The 12,802-nt window shown below is 38.1% G+C and overlaps 1 protein-coding gene across 1 annotated transcript in view; it reads left to right on the top strand.

Moving 5' to 3' along the window:
• LOC104083463 (TOX high mobility group box family member 3-like) overlaps positions 1–12,433 on the top strand; it is a gene marked incomplete at its 3' end in the record, with an annotated part of 46,128 nt that extends 33,695 nt beyond the window's left edge. The window contains exons 2-3 of the mRNA XM_009586949.1: positions 8,177–8,242; positions 12,179–12,433. Coding sequence (XP_009585244.1) covers positions 8,177–8,242; positions 12,179–12,433 — 321 coding nt within the window. The remainder of the gene's footprint in view (positions 1–8,176; positions 8,243–12,178) is intronic.
• Positions 12,434–12,802: the final 369 nt, after the last annotated feature.

Genomic DNA, 12,802 nt, shown 5'->3' with positions numbered 1-12,802 from the left:
GTATCTTTTGCTGACAAAAGCATTGTCTCTGTGCATGTATCCATACCCTCGTGCACACACGCACGCAGTGGGTTGGTGTAACTGGGGTACGTTATCTGCTTACTGACGTTTGGTCAAAGGCTGACCCGAATGGACAGCCGTTTGACTGCACCGGGCCCAACTCTCCATCTCCTTTATACTCAGTGACTCAATCCTTAACCTCCAATAGCTGCATGTTGTCTTCGGTAAACAATACTTCTTGCATCTGGTAGCACGTGCTATTTCTTCCAAAATGTTAGCATCCTGCCAGAGGAGTACAGAAATTTCTCCGGGTAGCTATGTAGTGTCAAAATCGAAGATACCATTTTGCATTCATTCTGAGATAAAATTACTTCTTTATTTACAAGGTTTAAAATTCAGGTTTTAAAAGATGCATCATTCACTTATAACGATATAAATCCCTAACAACTTTAGTGGTGTTGCATCCGTGAACTGGCTACTAAAATCTGCCTTATGGTTTCTAGTGGCAAAAATAAAATAGAATATTTGTATTTTATAAAATAATATGAATACCACCTACTGCTTCTGAAGTATTGAAACTGTCACGAAGGACTTGCTCTTCCAGAAAAGAACGCTCTGCTCCTGCTATGAACACTTCATACTTAAAAGTAAAGCCTCTACAGAGATTAGCTGGATATCCATCTAGAACAGAAATGATTGGAAAATTCTCGTCTGTTATTTTTATGTTCATTGAGAAAATAAATTGTGTTTCCTGATGAGAAAAAAACCCAATATTTAATTTAATACATCTGGTGAGGACACTGCTGTTCATAGATGGTGGTAGTTGATACTATTTAAAAAGAAAAAGCCCCCTCTCCCAACCCTCCTCCCACTCCATCTACTTCTGTTGCCAGAATAATTTTAGTGTATATTGTTTTGTTTGGAGTAATCAGGCTGAAGTAGCATTAGTCCAGCTTCTCATCTTTTAATTACAGACAGTTTATTGTCTATGCTGTCCCACTTTCTGCATGGTTCCCCACCAGCCAGCTAGACTTAGCAATCTCCATTAATTTAATTTGGCATTTCATTCAATCAGACAGGCTGTGAACATGATGAATTTTTTTTTTTTAAATAACACAATGCTCATTCTTAATTGATGTCCTTATCAGACATTGTATTTGCCAGAGCTGTAATTATTGGTCAGGCAGCAAAATCAAATCTGCCCAAATGCAGTGAAGATGTTCTCCGGTGAAATTATTAAGATACAGTACTTAGACCTGCAAAGTAATTTAGTTTTGGTCTGTAATTACATCTTTTGGGATCGTTATCTTTCTTTTTACTCACAAGGATAGTGTAACCTCAGAGGAATTAATTTGCCAAATATGAAGATAGAACTGAGATCCTTGCCATACTATATATTTGTGCAAGTAGATGTTATTCTGTATAGCAAATCTGAGCATGCTCGCACCATAAAAGAATGAATTTGTTAATGGCGATATTTTAAAAAATATGGCTTCCAATTTTATTGCAGAAATACTGAAAGTGTGATAAGTTGAGGCTGCCATTTTCCATAAGCAATAAATTGGCATCAGAAATGATAGAATTTTGATGTGTAACTATCTAAAATACATATGCAAGTGGATATGCGGTACTGTGACAGAACTAGTTTAGAGCTAATTCTGCAGGCAGTAGTTCAGCATCAAGCCAGTGAGAATTTTGTCTGGAGATACTATCCTGAGAAACTTTAAATGTGTATTTTGACTAAACGTTAACTAATAATTATGAAAGGACTGTCAGTGTCATGGTAACTAAGTCTGAATTCTGTTTTGCAGTAAGGGTTGGGATAGGGCTTTCTTTGATTAAAAAAAAGGGGGCGGAGTGGATTCTGTAATAACTCTGTTTTTTTTATTTATTCTCAGATATATGATATGTAGTCTTTGAGTACAGAATTGCAATCATTCCTTTTAAGCAAAATGTAAGTCTCCGGATTAGTTATGAGAAGATGATAAAATGTGTTTCATTCCTGTTCTGGATGTATTTTGTTTGAATTTTTCATTTGCGATATTTATTCACATTCCATGGTTTTGGTGGTATTCTGTGCTCCAACAATAACCCTTCCAATGGTTTCTTCTTCCTTGTGGTCGCACTATTAAATTAAACAGCAACATTATAAAAAGAATTATTTAGAAAATCTAATGTTTTTGCCTGATGAATCTAATTTTACTGTTGAGCATAAAAATACTACCACTTTAAAAATTCATTTTTGTTCCATTGAGATGCTCAGATAAAAGTCTGGGCTCCTCAATGTCTGGTTTTAAGTTACTTATGTATTTCTATATTTGTACTTTTTAGGAGATGAATAGCGGGTGTGAGTTCTAATGTTTTTCAGATTAGAGTTGCACCACAATTGAGTTGATTGAAAGACAGAAGTGTAGAAAGTTGTAATAAATACCAATGACTGAATGTTGCAAGTAAAATAATTTCTCCATTAAAATCAGTAGCAAAATTTCCATTAACTTTTATAGGTTAAAAATGTTATTCTGTGTGTCCATAACACCTTCGAAATTAGTTATTGGCTTTACTTTTTATGGTTGTTTTGTTTTGGTTTTTTTTTTAATATTATGGTTTTGTGGTGTAAACTTCTCTTTTGCTTGTTTTATTTCTTGCTGCAGCTTTTGGCTCATCATGGCTGCAAAAGAAGAGCCCAGACAGTAGCCACTATTTAACCTTTTGAGATTTTCTGAAGATTTTTTTCAGTAGGAATTCAGACTCTGTGGACATTTAATCACTGATTTTTATCCCAAACTGCCAAGGTTTTCTGTGATATTCATCATATCAGACTTCTTTCTTAAAACAACCATTCATTAGTCTCAGCCTTCATAACCAACCAATTTTTAAGCTCTGGTGAGTGCAAAGGGTAGCTTGAAAACCCAAGTAGTGTTGTGCTGTGCTGATTCAGAGTGGCTAATCCCTTGATGATACAGATTTATATCCCCAATCCTGGGCAGAAGTTGATTTGGTCTTCGTTAGGGCATGCGTTGGGGAAGGAATAGAGGGCAGGAATTCTCCCTTAGCATTGCAAATATACACCCTTCCTAGAACAGGTGAATAAGGCTAGATGTTGGGCTTCAGGTTTGGTAGTCAAAGTTAAGAGGAGAGCTTCCGCAGGCTATTTTATTCTTGACATTCTTTATACAAGGTATTAGTAAGAAAAGATCCAGCCTCTCTCATTACAGTCTTCGTGTCGGTTGTTGCGGATTTCAGTAGGGCCAAGATTCAAGTGCCCTTGCAACATAAAAGAGTAGAGGACTGAGCTGTCATAGTTTTAATGCAATGATTTGCATGAAGAATGAAAGCTGTGATTCACAACAAGTTCAGAAGAGGTTTTGTTTGTTTGCAATCCATTTCATGAAATCAGCATATGCGTGTGGTTTCCCTTGGTTTGTTGTGGCAGGAAGTTGTGGTACTCATGCTTAATATATTTATCAAAACTTAAGGTGGAGTTTGTTGAACTCCTGAAATCGAAGGAAACAAATAGTAGTTTGTAATCATAGAATCATAGAGAATCATAGAATTGTTTGGGTTGGAAGAGACCTTCAAAGATCATCTAGTCCACCCCACCCCCTGCTGTGGGTAGGGAGAGCTTTCACTGGATCATCCAACCTGACTTCGAACGTTTCCAATGATGGGGCATCCACAGCTCCTCTGGGCAACCTGTTCCAGTGTTGGGGTGCCAGTCAGCACACATCATCACACACCCAAAATATGTCTACTTCTAGCTTGTTTAGTTTTGCTGTATTCTGGCTCTTTTGCTCATGGCCTGTGTGAGGACCCAGTTGCTTCTCTGGGCTCCAGAGCTCTCTCCTATGGCACGCTTGTCTGAAACTCCTTCTTCTCTCCTGAGGATCTCGGGTAGCTCATGTCTGGTTTGCATCTGAGCTCTTGTGTCTCTGACATAGGTAAGGGTCTCCATGCCCCATTGATTTCATTTTGCTGAGCCTGCAATTTTTAAAAAATCTTATTCCCATTGGAGAAGGTTCTGTTTTGCCAGATCACCAAACCATCAGCATGGAGATGCCAATTTATCCGTATGTCCCCAAGTAACTAGCTGGATAGGGTTCAGTGTGCAGTATTCAGAGGAGTCAGTATCATTCCTTGGTTTTGTTGCATCGGTGTAGCTTGTTGTTGCTTGTTGAAAATGATCTCTTCTCAAAACTTTTCTTTTTCCTTAGTTTCCTTACCAGCAGGAAACGCATTTATGATGGCAGATATGAATACGAATAATAGACCCTTCAGTTTTCCAAATTTCAACTTAATTGTTGTCTACTTTTTACATTTCAACAAAAAGATATCTAAAATATTGAGAGAAGGTCTATCATTTTCTTGAGAAACTCCGTTAAAAAATAATTTTCAGTTCCTCCCTTTTCTCCATGCCAGTATTCTCTGGCGGGCGGGGTTTTTTTTCTGGCGGGGATGCAATGGTATGTGTTGCCAAAGGAAGCTGAAAAGATTTTATTCTTTTGTAGTTACAGAGCGAGGGTGCTCTGAGATATTCAGATGCAAAAGTTTATGCAAAACCTTGCTACTTGCTATGGCTAAGTAATTTGCAAAGCATCCCAACGCCAGCACGGAACAAAAAGATAGCTGGACTAGGTGCTGCATCTTTACTCTCTTTCTGTCCCGGGGCAATCCAACAGGTGGGACCCCAGAGGAGTGTACCTGGGCAGACCAAATTGCTGGATCTTGCCGTTGATTTGAATGCCTGCTGTCAACTATAGGAACGCTCTGAGATGTATGTGAGGGGTCTGAGCAGGGGATCCTTTAGAAAATAAATGGAGAAAAATGTTGACTGCAACCAACAAGAGTCATTTCACAAAAAACATCTTTCCCAAATTATTTTACTAAAATAGACAAGAACCCCTTGTTCTATTTAGATTGATTTATAACTGTTCCCAGCTGATCACAAAGTGTTTCTAAATTAAAAGCCATTAATTATAGCCTTATATAGATACAAAGATATGCAAGAAGTGCTTTGTAATTCCAGCTCTGCACTTCAGGTGAGAGCTTTTTAAATTACTTGGACCATTGGAGCCACCTGCTTGACTAAATGCTGAGGGCCCTGTGTTTCAGTAGTCATCAGTGCATTGCAGTGTTAACATTGTTACTGATTTTTCTCATTTCTCCAGGGCAAATACTAATTAATGGATACAATTCACAGCTGATTAGCTGTAGTTTCTTCAGTAATTACATTCGCAGACTAACTGTTCAGAAGAGGATTTCTAACCCAGTTCTTATTTCACTCTAAGCTTCATTTGTTTTTTGAATTGTTTAGGTCCTTAAGATAATAACCATTTTATTTTCTTTTGTTGCTATAGGTACGATGAGATAATAAGGAAGTTTAATCTTAGTAATCTTAGAAATACTCACTGATAATTGTTGTGTGCCTTCAATGGATTTCTAATTCAGAGACAAAAAATAAATTTAAATAATATTAGTTATGATCCATACTAACAAAAGCCTAAATATGCCAGGTCTGACATCAGTGCCTGAGTCATACACAATAGGGTCTTAAATATTGTAGCCCAAGAACAGGATGAATCTAAGGATACGTACTTGTAACTTTTAGCTTTGACGTTCCTCGTTAGGTCATTTGCTTCCACAGTCTTAATAAAATGGAAAATTATGTTGTCACTTTCCCCTTTGTTTTACTTTAATAAAACAAAAAGGAAGAAACCCACTTGGCAATCAGAACAGCAGTAGCTGTGGCGTGAGGAATAAGTGTAGATCAAAATGATGTAGGATTTTCCTCTTCAAGGTAAAAATCAGCTACATTTCCATTTTTGAGGCACTGGAGCCCCTAGGATGCTAAGCTCATTAAAATAGGATAGGGTTTGTTCCCACTAATTTATCCAATGCTAGCGCTACACTCGCCTATTGTACCTGTGCACTTAGGTATAATTTGAAAACCTGATTTCCTTTTTTTTTTTTTTTGTTTGCTGCTGCAGAAAGAACAGCTCTATTGGAGCCATTTGAGTTTTTCATGTAAATCCTTCTTAGTTTGCCACTAACTGACATGAAAAAAATCTATCGTGTCGATCTCACTGTTGAGCTGAAGTACTATGTCTTTGTGCAACAAATCCACGCACACACATCCTTATGTGCCAAAACAGTAATTTGAATGTGCAATTTTATTTGAATTTTGTAATCTCCAAAAATGGGTGACATCTGGGCTTTTAAAAAATGGATGACATTACTTGAGTATCTGCATAGCTGGGGATAACAGAGTTTTAATAGCTATGAGGCAGCATACATATTGTGTTAAGGCCTCTGTTACTTAACATGTGTTATAAGTTGAAAGATTCAGCATGTTAAGTACACAAATGGAATTTCATACTTCAGAATGAGGAATGTGATCTCATATTCCTTCCTCCCCATGATTGTCTTCTGATTTTGTTGATGTCCAGTTTTATCAATCAGACAATTCATCAGGTACACGAGGCTCCAATTCTTTGTGTCCATCTTCCTTTTTTAATCCTCTATCACTATAGTTTCCTCCTCTTTTTTTTTTTTCTTTTTTTTCTTCCCCCTCCTTTTAACTTTTGGTCTTATTTTCAGAAGTGGATTTTGGAGTTTTCAGAGAAAGAGCCTTTCTCGAAAGGATCACTCTGGCCCCTCCACTGCTCTGGGATGCTGGAGGAACTGGAGAGAGTCAGGGTCTGAAACACTTCCCTGATAAAAACAGTCAGGCACCAAGTACTGCAGTAGTGAATTGAGCTGGAGCAAACCGGTTTTCCTTTTGGGACAGGTTCAGCTGCTTTGAAAGCACAACAGAGTTTCTTGCTTGGAAAGAACAACCTGCGCAAGTGCATGGTTACCCATCCTCATGCACTTGTTGCAGAGCTTGTGCTGGTGGTGGTGGTGGTGGTTGCTGTTGTGGTTTGGGGGCGGGGGGAAGGTCCACCATGATCTGGCAAGGTAAAACAAAGCCTTTCTGAAAAAAATTTGCTTTACAGAACTCGAAAATGGGAATTAAGGGGAGAAAGCTTAGTGTGGCTTTAGCAGCAGTGATGTGGCAGGGCATTGTAGGGACAGCACGGGGACTTTTCTCTCATTTGATACTCTGCGGTGTGCACTGTGCCTGATAATAGAAACATGAAAATGTGAAAGCCTGTGATTTAGTGTTTTAGTGGTAGCTGCGTGACATGTGTGGTATCTGTTCCTTGAGGCAAAGGCTCTCGACACCCGCCTGCTCCGGGAACACCTGCAGGAATAGTTACCAGACTACCTGCTTTTTGGAAGTGTTCCTTAAGGGAATGAGGCACACTGAGTGCCAGCTAACGAAATGCTGATAATCTCTTTCTTTTCTATGCTCAGTCTGTAAAAGAAAAAGTATTTATCTTCTTCAATAAATGTTCATACTTGAGAATTTGGAGGAAATGACTCTGAGGCATCCGAGAGGATCCTTTCAGATCACTCGTGTGTGAGAGGAGTTGCACCTCAGTGGGAGCAAGTGGGCACTCGGCCCGCTCCACCCTGGGTAGATCTCAAGGCCTCAGTGTGATACAGTTTCTCTGAATTGCAAAATCTTCTGGTGATAACGTTCACTGGGGGCATGGGAGCTCAACTGGAATGAAGGAGAGACAAAGGGGGATTGTTTGGCTTTTTAATTTTATGGCAAGAATGGGATTTTAAGAACAACGCTGCAGATTCTCATTCTTCCCCTTATTGACCTTCGTCTCTTTAAAACCAGGTCTACTTGGAATAGTAATACACCAGCTACTCCTAGCTGCAGCAATCCTCCGGATCAGGATCATCTGCAGAAATATTATAATGCATGTCAGGAAAGATGTAGCAGAGTCGAAAGGTCTTTTCTGGAGAATAGTCTCTTTCTAATGGACACTTAATTTCCAAAGGCACCTCTAGGTCTGTGGGGTGGCTTTGCTACATGGACAAAGGAAGTTGAAGAGATACACTTGGATATCTTCCATGTACAGACCTGGGGATGCAGAGTACGTAATAATAATAATGTTGAATCCAATCTAATTCTGACTTCAAAGAACATCTGCAAAATTACATCTTATCTGTTTGTTGTTTTGGTTTTGTTTGGGGTTTTTTCAACTTTTTCTATGCCAGTGATGGGGTAAAGAAAAGTTTATCATGGCAGGCATTAAAATCCAAATATTTATTTTTCTTTCAGTTTGGAAACAATAACAACTACATGAACATGGCAGAAGCAAATAATGCATTTCTTGCTGCAAATGAGGTAGATGTTTTTCTTTTTTATCTATGCTCATATTTTGCTGTTTGCTGTGATAATTTAACAGACTTTGAATGGATGAAGAGTGAAGTGCCGAATTTCTGTGTGTTTTATGGAGCACAAAATAAAGACTTTAATGAGAAAGAAAATAACCTGACAGCTCTCCATTACTAGTCAATTTAGCTGTCCATAAGGCTGTTACTTACATAGCATGTCAATAGAAATAAATCTGCTTTATGTATGAAAAAAATTATAAACAGAAGGAAACAAATAAAAAGCACAGTAGGAGTACACTTTGAAAGCAAGCTTAGTAATAGTCATTACTAGCTAATGTGCTAATTTCTGTTATAGATACAAACATTTTAATTTGGGTTCTTAATACTCATATAAGTTAGAAAACCAAAACCAGCTTTGTTGCCTGAAGTGTATGTGCTGCATGAAGGAAACTTCTGACCAGGATCAAGAACAAACCCAAGGGCTGGGCTGGAGGGGGCTCGCTGGGTTGTGGAGGTGATTTATTTGATCACTGATTTGAGACTGGAAACAGGAGGAAGGTATTGCAACTACGGTCTCCATGTATATGTTACAGTGGTGCCACCTTACAGGCAGTTAATAGTCTATCAACATGCTAATACTGACCCCAGCTCCAGACAGAAACACCTTTGCTCATCACTAAAACCCAACAGCTCTTATTCCAAAGGGAAGGACAGAAAGTGTAAGATGCACTGACTAGTAATGTGCATATCAATGTGGAGAACAAGAAGTAAGTATTTATATAGGGTGCATGCCATAAATGATCTTCCCAACATGAGAAAGGTTAGAAAACTGGGCAGCCTTGGTTTTACATGTTGTAAGTGACGATTCAGTCGCGGGTATTCTTGTGCACTTACGAAAAAGCGGTCTCGGAGAAAATAAGCAGAAAGGTGTAACAATAAATATGAAGGTTAGAATTAAGAGTCATATTTTATGGATCATTTATAGAATGGTCACCATCTCTTTTTACCCAGCAAGACTGCTTAGATAAGGGAATATTGTTTGGCACTAGCTCCAGTGTTATTTGTGATAATGAACACAAACCCCATCTGTAATGACAACATGATGTTTCTTTCTGTAGAATTTCTTTCCTACATTTGAATCAAACATTGATGAAAGCTCTGCTGCCAGCAGCTGTTCAGAGACAATTTAATTCCAGCTGTGATAATTCACCGTGTCAGACATTGGCTGTTATATGTTGATACAACAGTTCTCCAGATTTGCATTTTTATCAAAAGGAACAAATGTTTTGAACATTTCAGTACAGATGGCATTTAACCATGCACACAGTTTTTTTTAAAAATGTGTAAGATATAAATATTTGAAAAGTTAATAACTTTAAAAAATGTGATTGGTAGGATAAATCCCACAAATGTTATACCATCTTTCGGTCATAACAGCACCTTTCTGCAATCCCAAATTGCATACTATTGACGCTCTTTTTGCAGACTGAATAGCCCAGTGATTTGGATTTAAGACTACTTCACTAAGGGGCTTTCTTTCTTCTTAGATTACATCTATTTTATCCTCAATCTTAGGTCCGTTATATGCTTTTAAAAAAAGATATGTACATATTTGGACAAGTTATATTGTGAGAATTAAATTAACATTTAAAAAATGTTAAGATATTCATCAATTTACTCTCCCATTTGTAGTAAGCTGTAAGTATTAAGATGAATGCTACTTTTCTAAGTAAAATATTGTATTATTATCTAGCTGTGTTATATATTTATACAGCTGTCCTAGAGCTGTTCTGTTAGATGGGGAAAAAAGATCCAGTTCTTATAATTACTACTATCTCATAAATATGTCAAGTAAAGAGAGGTTCAAATGTCCTATAATAATACGGATTTCACTGAACCCTTTTGCTTGAACAAGGAATAAAAAGATCATTAAGAGTTAGTGTTTGCATTAAAGCGTGAACCTAACTTTGCAATTACTACATTACAATGTATTTAATTATAGTTTTTTTACGTTAACGTGAATGTAGCTTTCTTGCTATGATTTTGGGCCTGAGCACTGCTGAGCTAGAAGCCCATTTTATTCCTGTAAATAATGCCTTAAGAGTGTAATCCTAGAGCATATTCAGGCTTAGAAGCCAGACATTTGCTTTATGTTTTCTGTCTCTATGTCATGATTACTATGACCCATTTTAAAGCACCTTAAATATTTATTGAAATAATATTTCAAGTGTTAATTACAGTGGTAATGAAAACAGCCAAATGCCACATATCAAGAATGAGTGTTTATCCGTATTGTTAATGTGATATGTTAGATTTCATTAAGCAGTAATGGGGTAGCAAATGAGTCACAAATTACAGTTGCATCTGTTACTAGACCACATTAGTGCCAAAATAACTGCAAATGCAGCCATAGGGTTATGTTCATTAGCCAACCACTTCTCCTGGCCAATCCATCCTTTGTGTTTGTGAACTACGGGGTCCACAGGAAGAAAAATTCACACCTTTTGTAATATAGCAGCGGGGAAGTCAAACGTCTCCCTAATCCGGGCCCAGCTTTCACATCCAGAATTAAGTTACAGTCTTGCAGTTCGAGCGAGATGGGTAGAGTCTCAGCAGACTCTGACGGTGCTGCAGACTGCAGCAATCTGGGACCTCATCATTTCTGGTGTGAGACCAATAATGACAGCTGACAGGTTCTATATGCAAGCAAAGGTTTTCCTTGTGTTTCAGTTTCCATCTTCTCTCAAGCGGTTATTAATTTATATCATCATTAGCAGTTTGAAGGATGACAATTTGCAGCAGTTAATGAGATCTTTCACTGAACATATCATTTTTAAATTAACTGGCATTAAGTCACTCTTTCAAACAATGTAAATAATACATAAAACAACACCCCCCCCCCCCAACTTGAATCCTGAACTAATGCAAACAAACAAATCCCAGAGCAGCCTTGCATGTCCAGAACAAGACAAGAGTGCCTATTTTAGGATTGCCAACTGCCCAATTTTATCAAGACAGTCCTGATTTGGGTACATTTAAAATGGCCTAATTTCAAGCACTGAATTTCTATTATTAAGTAGCAGTGGACCTGAAATAATACATGAAAGTTCATTTAACTCGCAAGAAATTTGAATAAGCATAGCTCATTTGTTTCCCAAGTAAAAGTCAGCAATGTCGAAGCCAGATACAGACTCTACTTGAATAAAGATTATCTTTGACAGACACATGCACACGTACCAACACGCACAAACCCTGAAGATAACTGGCAGTAAATGTTTTGCTCAAGGCATCTTAACAGGTGTTTAGTCCATAACAAACCTACTGCTCAGACAAAGCTGGCTTGCTTTAGAAGGCACTGGAAGCTGCTGTAATCACCCTCGCTCTTTTATACGAGTCTCTCCTCCAAATTACAACCCTTGTTTAAAAGGGTGCATTGTACTTTTGGGATGGGAAAAAAAAAAAAAAAAAAAGAAATGAAGACCAGAATTTATAATGTTTCATGTTTATTAGTGGATAAAAAGGAAACAAAAGATGTGAAATGGTCAGTGCTGAATTAATTATGTGTGCGCGCTACAAAATTGTCAGTATTTTATGAACCATGAGAGTAATGTAAGCTGTTTGTGCTATTTTACTAACATATCAATAAAGTGGCAATTTGTTATACAGCCAAATCCAATGTAGCTGATATTCAGACTAACAACAAAGACAGATGTTACTAATTAAGTACGCATTAAAAAACTGTTAATACTGATACTCCATTAAAGCCATATGATAATGAGACTTAAATCTTTAATCAGAATGATCCACAAACCCCTTCAGTATACGAAACTTAAAAATGTTGTTGCATATAGAGTTTGCATTTGAGAACAAAACAAGATTTGGACTGCAGGTCGAGAGGTGGTTGCTGAGAGCAGCGTGCCCTAATGCTTGTCCTGTCCTTTTCTAGCAGACGTTCCATACGCCGAGCCTTGGGGACGAGGAGTTCGAAATCCCACCCATTACCCCCCCGCCCGAGTCAGACCCTGCACTGGGGATGGCAGATATACTGCTGCCCTTTCAGGGCCTTGGTGACCAGCTGCCTGCACAAGGAAATGAATTTACACCTCAGTTTCCTCCCCAGAGCTTGGATCTTCCCTCTATTACAATATCCCGGAATCTCGTGGAGCAAGACGGCGTCATCCACAGCAATGGATTGCATATGGTAGGTCCGGTTCTTTGTGTGTTTCCGTTGCCTAATATTGTCTGTCAAAGCGTAGTAATGTAGATTTGTATCATCTGACAGTTTTAATTGACCTTTCAGAATATCTGTATGATTTCTTGGTGTTGTAGCCTGACCAAGCATTTGCCCATGTTCTGTATCACGTGCAGACGTATTCTGTATGAACGATGACATGTGTTGTCAGTGTTACACAGCAAACAACGATATGCTATTATTCAGTTCCCTAAGGCAGTTGGCAAATGGTTAAGGGTTTAATATTGGTGGATTCAGGAAGATAAACATAGTTGTTAATGTACAGTGCAATGCTATACTGTGTGTGAACAGATCTCTTGTGAAGAAGCAGTCAGGCTT

This window comes from Fulmarus glacialis, unplaced genomic scaffold (assembly GCF_000690835.1).
Source record: "Fulmarus glacialis isolate BGI_N327 unplaced genomic scaffold, ASM69083v1 scaffold11131, whole genome shotgun sequence".
Lineage (NCBI taxonomy): Eukaryota > Metazoa > Chordata > Aves > Procellariiformes > Procellariidae > Fulmarus > Fulmarus glacialis.
The sequence above is the reverse complement of the archived record's forward strand: the minus strand, read 5'-3'. Positions and strand labels throughout refer to the sequence as shown.